Source organism: Dendrobates tinctorius, unplaced genomic scaffold (genome assembly GCF_039654945.1).
Source record: "Dendrobates tinctorius isolate UK_male_01 unplaced genomic scaffold, ASM3965494v1 ptg000353l, whole genome shotgun sequence".
In the NCBI taxonomy this organism is placed as follows: domain Eukaryota; kingdom Metazoa; phylum Chordata; class Amphibia; order Anura; family Dendrobatidae; genus Dendrobates; species Dendrobates tinctorius.
Window position 1 is genome coordinate 821,956 of NW_027362019.1, and position 12,447 is coordinate 834,402.

At 57.4% G+C, this 12,447-nt stretch overlaps 1 protein-coding gene across 3 annotated transcripts in view; it reads left to right on the forward strand.

The window, feature by feature from the left end:
- TLN1 (talin 1) overlaps positions 1-12,190 on the forward strand; it is a 133,091-nt gene extending 120,901 nt beyond the window's left edge. For all 3 annotated transcript variants that reach the window (XM_073562485.1, XM_073562488.1, XM_073562487.1), the window contains 16 exons: positions 185-286; positions 1,853-1,972; positions 2,055-2,201; positions 6,960-7,126; positions 7,205-7,388; positions 7,606-7,731; positions 7,815-7,931; positions 8,019-8,204; positions 8,283-8,390; positions 8,476-8,581; positions 9,133-9,257; positions 9,468-9,593; positions 9,692-9,754; positions 9,835-10,017; positions 10,095-10,220; positions 10,458-12,190. In XM_073562485.1, coding sequence (XP_073418586.1) covers positions 185-286; positions 1,853-1,972; positions 2,055-2,201; positions 6,960-7,126; positions 7,205-7,388; positions 7,606-7,731; positions 7,815-7,931; positions 8,019-8,204; positions 8,283-8,390; positions 8,476-8,581; positions 9,133-9,257; positions 9,468-9,593; positions 9,692-9,754; positions 9,835-10,017; positions 10,095-10,220; positions 10,458-10,589 — 2,118 coding nt within the window. In that variant the 3' untranslated portion in view covers positions 10,590-12,190. The remainder of the gene's footprint in view (positions 1-184; positions 287-1,852; positions 1,973-2,054; positions 2,202-6,959; positions 7,127-7,204; positions 7,389-7,605; positions 7,732-7,814; positions 7,932-8,018; positions 8,205-8,282; positions 8,391-8,475; positions 8,582-9,132; positions 9,258-9,467; positions 9,594-9,691; positions 9,755-9,834; positions 10,018-10,094; positions 10,221-10,457) is intronic.
- The last annotated feature ends 257 nt before the right edge of the window (positions 12,191-12,447 follow it).

Genomic DNA, 12,447 nt, shown 5'->3' on the forward strand with positions numbered 1-12,447 from the left:
GGACCAGGGCTGACACATGCCCCCAGTATTGCAGACAAGGTACTCATGTTCACATACACCTCTAGCATTGCTGATGGATCCGTGCTGACATTTACACCACCAGCATTGCTGTTTGAAGGACCCGTGATGAAGATTGACCCGTACTGACAACTGACCTCTGCTGATTACTGATCTCTTAATCTAGCTGGATGAGCAACACATTGGAGAACCAGAGGGATCATTTGTGGATTATCAGACGACCATGGTGAAGACAGCAAAAGCCATCGCTGTGACAGTGCAGGAAATGGTGGGTAGTGGCGTCTGACGCCAGGCGGGCACCGTGCTTGGTATCTGTGGAGGGGATGGTGGGTAGTAGTGTCTGACACCAGGCGGGCACCGTGCTTGGTATCTGTGGAGGGGATGGTGGGTAGTGGCGTCTGACACCAGGTGGGCACCGTGTTCGGTATCTGTGGAGGAGATGGTGGGTAGTAGCGTCTGACACCAGGCGGGCACCGTGCTCGGTATCTGTGGAGGAGATGGTGGGTAGTAGCGTCTGACGCCAGGTGGGCACCGTGCTCGGTATTTGTGCAGGAGATGGTGGGTAGTAGTGTCTGACACCAGGCGGGCACCGTGCTCGGTATCTGTGGAGGAGATGGTGGGTAGTAGCGTCTGACACCAGGCGGGCACCGTGCTTGGTATCTGTGGAGGGGATGGTGGGTAGTAGTGTCTGACACCAGGTGGGCACCGTGCTTGGTATCTGTGGAGGGGATGGTGGGTAGTGGCGTCTGACACCAGGTGGGCACCGTGTTCGGTATCTGTGGAGGAGATGGTGGGTAGTAGCGTCTGACACCAGGCGGGCACCGTGCTCGGTATCTGTGGAGGAGATGGTGGGTAGTAGCGTCTGACGCCAGGTGGGCACCGTGCTCGGTATTTGTGCAGGAGATGGTGGGTAGTAGTGTCTGACACCAGGCGGGCACCGTGCTCGGTATCTGTGTAGGGGATGGTGGGTAGTAGTGTCTGACACCAGGCGGGCACCGTGTTCGGTATCTGTGGAGGGGATGGTGGGTAGTAGTGTCTGACACCAGGTGGGCACCCTGCTCGGTATTTGTGCAGGAAATGGTGGGTAGTAGCGTTTGACGCCAGGCGGGCACCGGGCTCGGTATCTGTGCAGGAGATGGTGGGTAGTAGCGTCTGACGCCAGGCGGGCACCGGGCTCGGTATCTGTGCAGGAGATGGTGGGTAGTAGTGTCTGACACCAGGCGGGCACCGTGCTCAGTATCTGTGCAGGAGATGGTGGGTAGTAGCGTCTGACGCCAGGGGGCACCGGGCTCGGTATCTGTGCAGGAGATGGTGGGTAGTAGCGTCTGACGCCAGGCGGGCATCGTGCTCGGTATCTGTGCAGGAGATGGTGGGTAGTAGCGTCTGACGCCAGGCGGGCATCGTGCTCGGTATCTGTGCAGGAGATGGTGGGTAGTAGCGTTTGACGCCAGGCGGGCACCGTGCTCAGTATCTGTGCAGGAGATGGTGGGTAGTAGCGTCTGACGCCAGGCGGGCACCGTGCTCGGTGTCTGTGCTGGAGATGGTGGGTAGTAGCGTCTGACACCAGGTGGGCACCGTGCTCGGTATCTGTGCAGGAGATGGTGGGTAGTAGCGTCTGACTCCAGGCGAGCACCGTGCTCGGTGTCTGAGCTGGAGATGGTGGGTAGTAGCGTCTGACACCAGGTGGGCACCATGCTCGGTATCTGTGCAGGAGATGGTGGGTAGTAGCGTCTGACACCAGGTGGGCACTGGGCTCGGTATCTGTGCAGGAGATGGTGGGTAGTAGTGTCTGATGCCAGACGGGCACTGTGTTCATTGTAAAATATTTTTGCAGGTCACAAAATCCACCACCAATCCTGATGAGCTGGGCACTCTGGCGAGTCAGCTAACCAGCGACTACGGACAACTTGCTCATGATGCCAAACCAGCATCTGTGACTGCGGAGAATGAGGAGGTGAGAGGCATGACTGGCCAGAGGCCTCTGCTGGCGTCCGTCACATCGGCTCATCTGTCATATCATGTTTATGTGCCCTCAGATTGGATCCCACATCAAGCAGCGGGTACAAGAGCTCGGGCACGGCTGCTCTCAGCTGGTCACTAAAGCCGGTGCCCTCCAGTGCTGCCCGACGGACAGCTACACCAAGAGAGAGCTGATCGACTGTGCCCGACTAGTGTCTGAGAAGGTTGGTGAGGCCCCAAGCCTTTGTGATCACAGCCCTGACCCTCCCCCACTGTGATCACAGCGCTGACCCTCCCCCTCTGTGATCACAGCCCTGACCCTTCCCCGCCATGTCCTCTGTGATCACAGCACTGATCCTCCCCTGCCGTGTTCTGTCATCACAGCGCTGACCCTCCCCCACTGTGATCACAGCGCTGACCCTCCCCCACTGTGATCGCAGCGCTGACCCTCCCCCACTGTGATCGCAGCGCTGACCCTCCCCCACTGTGATCGCAGCGCTGACCCTCCCCCACTGTGATCGCAGCGCTGACCCTCCCCCACTGTGATCGCAGCGCTGACCCTCCCCCACTGTGATCGCAGCGCTGACCCTCCCCCACTGTGATCGCAGCGCTGACCCTCCCCCACTGTGATCGCAGCGCTGACCCTCCCCCACTGTGATCGCAGCCCTGACCCTCCCCCACTGTGATCGCAGCCCTGACCCTCCCCCACTGTGATCGCAGCCCTGACCCTCCCCTGCCTTGTCCTGTGATCACAGAACAGACCCTCCCCCACTGTGATCGCAGCCCTAACCCTCCCCTGCTTTGTCCTGTGATCACAGTGCAGACCCTCCCCCACTGTGATCACAGCGCAGACCCTCCCCCACTGTGATCACAGCCCAGATTGTTATGAATGGGTCACCGAGGAGAAAAAAGCAAAACAAGCTAAGGCTGGTTTCACATTCGCGTTAAAACAACGCTGCGCACTGCGTCGTTAAGCCCCGCCCCGATCCGGCTCCCTGCCCGCCCCATCCGGGATCACCGCCTACTTTCGCATTTGCACGCATGCGATCGGCGCACCCTATCTTTAGCATAGGGTGCGCAGATCATGCGCTGCCAGTGTGAAAGTAGCGTGCTGCGCACTTTTGACGTTGCGCCGTGCGCGCCGAAATGCAACATGCTGCATTTCGGCACGCACGGCGCAACGTCAAAAGTGCGCAGCACGCTACTTTCACACTGGCAGCGCATGATCTGCGCACCCTATGCTAAAGATAGGGTGCGCCGATCGCATGCGTGCAAATGCGAAAGTAGGCGGTGATCCCGGATGGGGCGGGCAGGGAGCCGGATCGGGGCGGGGCTTAACGACGCAGTGCGCAGCGTTGTTTTAACGCGAATGTGAAACCAGCCTAAGTCACAGAAAACCAGAGAGGTTGGTAACTATGCAGATTGCAGATCCGTGATCTTACCACACAACTAGCAGTAGCCGTGGAGCGTGTCTACGATGAACCTAGACGCCTCGTCACGGCCGGAGGACTAAACAAGCCTAAAGCACGAAAAGGGGAAAACTAACTGCCCCAGAGCAGACCCCAAAGGAATAGACAGCCCCCACACATGTATTGACGGTGAAACAAGATGAAGGCACAAACACAGGCAGGAAAATAGGCTGAGCAAACGATGGGGCCCAAACTAACTAGACAGGAAAGGAAAGACACTGTCTACAATCTGCAAAAAACCCTACAAAAATAATGTCCAACACTTCTGATGGCAAAATTAACCCTGAAGTCACTAGACTTCTCCCACTATATCAGCACTCTGAAATATTCTGAGACAGAGCAAAAAGAGGCCAATCTAATAAGGGACAAAAAGCAAATTGGCAAATACAGATAACTAAGAGTGGAAATTCAGCACAGCCCCCAGCCGGGGCTGGCAGACCACACAAAAAACTGAATAGACCAACAAAATCAAGTGTGAACATTAGCAGAAAAACTTAGCTTTAGATGACTGGAACAGAGCTGAAAACCAAGAGCTGACAAGCCAGAAGGAATCACCAGCAACTGAATAGGGCGTCGGCTGTCTTAAATCCAATCTGAGATTCCTGAGATCCAAACGTCATCCTCATTCTCAGGTGGCAGATCTCCACCGATCAAATCAGCCTCTCTACCTCCTGTTACCACCAGAGTGAGTCTGGAAGGTGAACTCACAACTGGTGAACCAGAGAATGAACTCAGACACCAGACCCTCCTCCACTGTGATCGCAGCCCTGACCCTCCTCCACTGTGATCGCAGCCCTGACCCTCCTCCACTGTGATCGCAGCCCTGACCCTCCCCCACTGTGATCGCAGCCCTGACCCTCCCCCACTGTGATCGCAGCCCTGACCCTCCCCCACTGTGATCGCAGCCCTGACCCTCCCCCACTGTGATCGCAGCCCTGACCCTCCCCCACTGTGATCGCAGCCCTGACCCTCCCCCACTGTGATCGCAGCCCTGACCCTCCCCCACTGTGATCGCAGCCCTGACCCTCCCCCACTGTGATCGCAGCCCTGACCCTCCCCCACTGTGATCGCAGCCCTGACCCTCCCCCACTGTGATCGCAGCCCTGACCCTCCCCCACTGTGATCGCAGCCCTGACCCTCCTCCACTGTGATCGCAGCCCTGACCCTCCTCCACTGTGATCGCAGCCCTGACCCTCCTCCACTGTGATCGCAGCCCTGACCCTCCTCCACTGTGATCGCAGCCCTGACCCTCCTCCACTGTGATCGCAGCCCTGACCCTCCTCCACTGTGATCGCAGCCCTGACCCTCCTCCACTGTGGTCGCAGCCCTGACCCCCCTCCACTGTGGTCGCAGCCCTGACCCTCCCCCACTGTGATCGCAGCCCTCACCCTCCCCCACTGCGATCGCAGCGCTGACCCTCCCCCACCGTGTCCTCTGTGATCACAGTGCAGACCCTTCCCCACCGTGTCCTTTGTGATCACAGCGCTCACCCTCCCCCGCTGTGTCCTCTGTCATCACAGCACTCGCCTTTCCCCGCTGTGTCCTCTGTGATCCTCCCCTGCCTTGTCCTGTGATCACAGCCTTCACCCTCCCCCGCCTTGTCCTCTGTGATCACAGAGCAGACCCTCCCCCACCACCTCCTTCATGATCACAGTGCAGACCCTTCCCCTGCCGTGTCCTGTGATCACAGCGCTCACCCTCCCCCACCGTGTCCTTTGTGATCACAGCGCTGACCCTCCCCCACCGTGTCCTCTGTGATCACAGCCCTGACCCTCCCCCACGTGTCCTCTGTGATCACAGTGCAGACCCTCCCCCACCGTGTCCTCTGTGATCACAGCACTCGCCCTTCTCCGCTATGTCCTCTGTGATCCTCCCCTGCCGTGTCCTGTGATCACAGCCTTCACCCTCCCCCGCCTTGTCTTCTGTGATCACAGAGCAGACCCTTCCCCACCACCTCCTTCATGATCACAGTGCAGACCCTTCCCCTGCCGTGTCCTGTGATCACAGCGCTCACCCTCCCCCACCGTGTCCTTTGTGATCACAGTGCTGACCCTCCCCCACTGTGATCGCAGCCCTCACCCTCCCCCACTGCGATCGCAGCGCTGACCCTCCCCCACCGTGTCCTCTGTGATCACAGTGCAGACCCTTCCCCACCGTGTCCTTTGTGATCACAGCGCTCACCCTCCCCCGCTGTGTCCTCTGTCATCACAGCACTCGCCTTTCCCCGCTGTGTCCTCTGTGATCCTCCCCTGCCTTGTCCTGTGATCACAGCCTTCACCCTCCCCCGCCTTGTCCTCTGTGATCACAGAGCAGACCCTCCCCCACCACCTCCTTCATGATCACAGTGCAGACCCTTCCCCTGCCGTGTCCTGTGATCACAGCGCTCACCCTCCCCCACCGTGTCCTTTGTGATCACAGCGCTGACCCTCCCCCACCGTGTCCTCTGTGATCACAGCCCTGACCCTCCCCCACGTGTCCTCTGTGATCACAGTGCAGACCCTCCCCCACCGTGTCCTCTGTGATCACAGCACTCGCCCTTCTCCGCTATGTCCTCTGTGATCCTCCCCTGCCGTGTCCTGTGATCACAGCCTTCACCCTCCCCCGCCTTGTCCTCTGTGATCACAGAGCAGACCCTCCCCCACCACCTCCTTCATGATCACAGTGCAGACCCTTCCCCTGCCGTGTCCTGTGATCACAGCGCTCACCCTCCCCCACCGTGTCCTTTGTGATCACAGTGCTGACCCTCCCCCACTGCGATCGCAGCGCTGACCCTCCCCCACCGTGTCCTCTGTGATCACAGTGCAGACCCTTCCCCACCGTGTCCTTTGTGATCACAGCGCTCACCCTCCCCCGCTGTGTCCTCTGTCATCACAGCACTCGCCTTTCCCCGCTGTGTCCTCTGTGATCCTCCCCTGCCTTGTCCTGTGATCACAGCCTTCACCCTCCCCCGCCTTGTCCTCTGTGATCACAGAGCAGACCCTCCCCCACCACCTCCTTCATGATCACAGTGCAGACCCTTCCCCTGCCGTGTCCTGTGATCACAGCGCTCACCCTCCCCCACCGTGTCCTTTGTGATCACAGCGCTGACCCTCCCCCACTGTGATCGCAGCCCTCACCCTCCCCCACTGCGATCGCAGCGCTGACCCTCCCCCACCGTGTCCTCTGTGATCACAGTGCAGACCCTTTCCCACCGTGTCCTTTGTGATCACAGCGCTCACCCTCCCCCGCTGTGTCCTCTGTCATCACAGCACTCGCCTTTCCCCGCTGTGTCCTCTGTGATCCTCCCCTGCCTTGTCCTGTGATCACAGCCTTCACCCTCCCCCGCCTTGTCCTCTGTGATCACAGAGCAGACCCTCCCCCACCACCTCCTTCATGATCACAGTGCAGACCCTTCCCCTGCCGTGTCCTGTGATCACAGCGCTCACCCTTCCCCACCGCCTCCTTCGTGATCATAGTGCTGACCTTCTGACCTCAAGTTTTTCTGATGCTCACGTATATTTTTTCTCTTTTTAGGTGTCCCACGTTTTGGCCGCTCTGCAGGCTGGAAACCGTGGCACGCAGGCCTGTATCACCGCTGCTAGTGCTGTGTCCGGTATCATTGCGGATTTGGACACCACCATTATGTTTGCCACAGCGGGAACATTGAACAGAGAGAATGCTGAGACGTTTGCTGATCACCGGTGAGCAGAGATTCATGTGGCTGCTGGGTCTGGGATGGCTGGTTGCCGTGCAGTGACCCTGTATTTTCTGCTTTCCAGTGAGGGCATCCTGAAGACGGCAAAAGCTCTGGTAGAAGACACAAAGGTCCTGGTTCAGAACGCGACGTCCAGTCAGGAGAAACTAGCCCAGGCCGCCCAGTCCTCTGTGACCACCATCACACGCCTGGCAGAGAATGTCAAGCTTGGTGCTGCCAGCCTGGGGTCCGACGACCCAGAGACTCAGGTAAAGCCGGAGCCGTCCCACTGTGTCTATCCATTGTGCAGCTTCAAACTCGGATATAGGAACTCTAGACACTTGATGGGTCAATAGACCAAGAAGCAGTGACTCCACCAGATCAGTCACCGTTTCCTGCTCCTCCCGACATCCGTCTGTCCCCATCGCACCGTGCCCCCACCAGAGTCCAGCGTCCCCAGCCCACTGACATTTTCTGCTTTTTCAGGTGGTTCTTATAAATGCCGTGAAGGATGTGGCCAAAGCCCTAGGTGATCTCATCAGCGCCACCAAGGCTGCGGCTGGCAAGTCAAGTGATGATCCGTCAGTGTACCAGCTGAAGAATTCAGCAAAGGTTAGTGACCGCCCTGTCCGGTCCGAATGAAGGTTGACATGATGCCAGAGTCTAGGGGGTCACTGACACTTTTGTGCTTCCAGGTGATGGTGACCAATGTAACATCTCTTCTGAAAACTGTGAAAGCCGTGGAAGATGAGGCCACCAAGGGGACGCGAGCTCTGGAGGCCACAATAGAGCACATAAGACAGGAGCTTGCGGTGAGTCCTGGGGGCGTGTGGTCAGAACATAGGGTTCAGTATTGCAAGGGAGGGGCTTTATTATTAACCCCTTACTTCCCGTCTCAGGTTTTCTCCTCTCCAGACCCACCTCCTCAGACCTCCACTCCGGAGGACTTCATTCGTATGACCAAAGGCATCACGATGGCGACCGCCAAAGCTGTTGCTGCAGGAAACTCATGTCGCCAGGAAGATGTCATAGCCACAGCCAATCTGAGTCGCCGGGCTATCGCGGACATGCTGCGTTCATGCAAGGTGAAGTCATTTGACATGTGGAGGTGTAATCACCACGCAAGGAGCGAAGCTTTGTGCTAGCTGTGTCCTCTCTCACAGGAAGCCGCCTACCACCCTGAAGTGAACCCAGACGTGCGAATCCGGGCTATGAGGTTTGGTAAGGAGTGCGCCACTGGCTACCTGCAGTTGCTGGACCACGTCCTGGTGGTGAGTGTGACTGTCGGGGTGACAGGGCTGCCACATGTGGGCATTGATCATGGTCCCATCTCTCCAATGTTCTCTCCATGTGCAGATCCTCCAGAAGCCGAGTGCTGAGCTTAAGCAGCAGCTGGCCGCCTACTCCAAGCACGTGGCCGGTTCAGTGACGGAGCTCATCCAGGCTGCGGAGGCCATGAAAGGTGCTACGTGTGCTCCACATTACCTCCAGTGTATACCGTGAGGGGCCGGGGGTGATAGCAGGTCCACTGAGTGAGGGATGGGAGGCCGAGAACATGAGTGTGGATAATAAGGAGAACACCACAATCTTCAATTATGAGGGGTTGGCGGCTCAGGCTCAGGGCTCGGGCTCAGGACGCTGATATTTCATGATTCCTGCAGGTCGGAGGGGTTGCAGCATTTAAGTTCTCGTTTCTGTATTTTTATTTCACTGCATCTAAATTGAAGCAGCGCGTGGGTCTCACTGATAATGTCTGACTTGTGTGTGAAGAGCTCTCATTCAGACCAATGTGTCTCCATGATAGCAGGCAGCAGAGTCTCTGTAGTCTTCCTGCTGTTATGCTGTCCTGTCTGACTCCTGCGCTAGTCGACACAGAGAAGTGGACGTGAAGGATCCGACTACACGAGTGTTCTTTGTAGTCTGTTACCATAGAGACAGACAAGTTTTCATACTGGTGACACCTCTGCACTGTGGTGGGGACGTTTCAATGTTCCTTTTTCTTTCATGGACCAGGTACTGAATGGGTGGACCCTGAAGACCCCACGGTCATTGCTGAGAATGAGCTGCTGGGAGCCGCAGCCGCTATAGAGGCAGCAGCCAAGAAGCTGGAACAGCTGAAACCGCGTGCCAAACCCAAGGTAACTCCATGATCCGTAACTGAACTTACACCCCAAACAGTCAGTCTATGATGGAGCTTCCATACTAGCAAGGTGAAGTGTCGTCCTCACGACTGAGATGGCCTCTGCTCACAATCTGCTTGAGGCTTGGTGGCTCCATGGCTCTCCGGTTTCCGTTCCTCTGGCATGTGCCGGCTCGTCAAATCATTCTGGGTTTTTCTGTTTTTGCAGCAGGCGGATGAGAGCTTGAACTTCGAGGAGCAGATCCTGGAGGCAGCAAAGTCCATTGCAGCAGCCACCAGTGCCCTTGTGAAAGCGGCTTCTGCTGCTCAGAGAGAGCTGGTGGCTCAGGGCAAGGTGGGTTCTTGTGTCTTATTCTGCTTTCCATCTTTTGTGCCTCCCGGGGGTCCTCCTCTGTCATTTCCTTGATTATTCCTCATTTCTTTCTTGCCCAGGTTGGAGCGATCCCAGCTAATGCCGTGGATGACGGGCAGTGGTCGCAGGGTCTGATCTCTGCTGTGAGTATCTGGGCATGGTGAGTGCAGACTCCCGAGTCTTGCAGTAGTGTAGCTGATGGCTCTGTTGTTTGCCTCCGTAGGCCAGGATGGTTGCCGCCGCTACGAGTAACTTGTGTGAGGCAGCTAACTCTGCGGTTCAGGGTCATGCAAGCGAGGAAAAGCTCATTTCATCAGCAAAGCAGGTGGCTGCGTCCACAGCTCAGCTACTGGTGGCTTGTAAAGTGAAAGCCGACCACGATTCAGAGGCCATGAAGAGACTGCAGGTGAGTGCAGTGAGGGCGGATTTGTGACCTAAGCGTCTGGAGAGGCCATTGCCTCTAATGATGATGTATGCCTGCAGGTGGCAGGGAACGCTGTGAAGAGAGCGTCAGACAACCTCGTCAAAGCTGCGAAGAAGGCAGCAGCGTTCCAAGAGTATGACGAGACAGTGGTTGTGAAGGAGAAGATGGTGGGGGGGATCGCACAGGTGAGACGGTGCCTCGGCTGTATGCACAGATGACCCATTCCTCGCTCAGGTCCTGCAGCCGCTCATTGTATGGACACGGCCTGCAGGCACTGCATCATTGCCGCCATATTGCCACACAGTAGTAGCAACTACCTGGTTGAACTGTCCCTCCCTGATGACTCTGCCTGGACGCTCCTTTGTGACGTTGAGGCCCCCTGTCGTTGCCCACAATCCTTACATCGTGTTCTTGCTTTACAGATTATTGCAGCTCAGGAAGAAATGTTGCGGAAGGAGCGCGAGCTGGAGGAAGCGCGGAAGAAGCTGGCCATGATCAGACAGCAGCAGTACAAGTTTCTGCCATCGGAGCTGCGGGAGGACTCCCAGAACTGAGCCTTTTCCACTGCTCACACCATTAACATTACCCAGCACCCTTCTTCCCGGCTGCTGAGGCTAACCGGCTTCTCCCGCTCACTAATCGCTCTTGCACATGGGCCTCAGTAGCCTCTTTGAAGCCGGCGCTCTGGGACTTGGGTCCACAGCATTTTTCTTCTTCCTCAGATGCCTCCACTGGAAGGAGTGGAGTGTGTCGTGTGTGGATGTTGTGTTCTCCCAGCTGAACTGTTTCTCCTGTACTGCTGGTACCTTAGTGCCCTGACTCTGGCTAGTAGCCGGGCTGGTGCCTTATTGCCCTGACTGTGGCTAGTAGCCGGGCTGGTGCCTTATTGCCCTGACCCTGGCTAGTAGCCGGGCTGGTGCCTTATTGCTCTGACCCTGGCTAGTAGCCGGGCTGGTGCCTTATTGCTCTGACTCTGGCTAGTAGCCGGGCTGGTGCCTTATTGCCCTGACTGTGGCTAGTAGCCGGGCTGGTGCCTTATTGCCCTGACTGTGGCTAGTAGCCGGGCTGGTGCCTTATTGCCCTGACCCTGGCTAGTAGCCGGGCTGGTGCCTTATTGCCCTGACCCTGGCTAGTAGCTAGGCTGGTGCCCTGACCCTGGCTAGTATCCGGGCTGGTGCCTTATTGCCCTGACCCTGGCTAGTAGCCGGGCTGGTGCCTTTTTGCCCTGACTCTGGCTAGTAGCCGGGCTGGTGCCTTTTTGCCCTGACTCTGGCTAGTAGCCGGGCTGGTGCCTTATTGCCCTGACCCTGGCTAGTAGCCGGGCTGGTGCCTTATTGCCCTGACCCTGGCTAGTAGCCGGGCTGGTGCCTTATTGCCCTGACCCTGGCTAGTAGCCGGGCTGGTGCCTTATTGCCCTAGCTCTGGCTAGTAGCCGGGCTGGTGCCTTATTGCCCTGACCCTGGCTAGTAGCCGGGCTGGTGCCTTATTGCCCTGACCCTGGCTAGTAGCCGGGCTGGTGCCTTATTGCCCTGACCCTGGCTAGTAGCCGGGCTGGTGCCTTATTGCCCTGACCCTGGCTAGTAGCCGGGCTGGTGCCTTATTGCCCTGACCCTGGCTAGTAGCCGGGCTGGTGCCTTATTGCCCTGACCCTGGCTAGTAGCCGGGCTGGTGCCTTATTGCCCTGACCCTGGCTAGTAGCCGGGCTGGTGCCTTATTGCCCTAGCTCTGGCTAGTAGCCGGGCTGGTGCCTTATTGCCCTGACCCTGGCTAGTAGCCGGGCTGGTGCCTTATTGCACCTGTCTATGCTGTATTAACCCCCGCTGCTTGCCCTTTCTGCTGTCCTCCCTGGAGCGCTCAGTGGGGGGTGGAGTGAATGCCGTGTGACTGGCGACCTCTGTGTGATCAGATGTATGTTGCTCCGTGCCAATAAGTGCCTCTACACGCCGTGCACAATCAAACTGTTACTCCATAGCGAGCAGCGCGCTTCCTCGTCCCCGTGACATCCCGTTACATTTCTATATAAAGTATCTATTTTTATTTTGCATTTTGTTGAAATTTTATATGCTCTTGTGATGGACCACGAGCGGCGCCCTCTGCGCCCACTCGCCTTCACGGCTCCACCAAAACTATCACCAATAAATATCTTCTCATCGGATTGTCGCCTATTACATCACTGACATGGCCGGGGTCTGTGGATAGCCCAGTCCTGGGGGACGGTGATGGCTGCACAGGGCACAGCTGTCATTAGTAGTAAGATGCTAATGTGTCCTGCAGCTCTGACCGTGGTGGAGGCCTCTAAGGTGATGAGGCGCTAGGCCACCAGGGAGCCATTATAAAATATCCCTGTGGGTCCAAATACGCATTCTACCATTCATTGGCCCGTCCCACGATGCTAAAGAAGTTTTCTTTCTG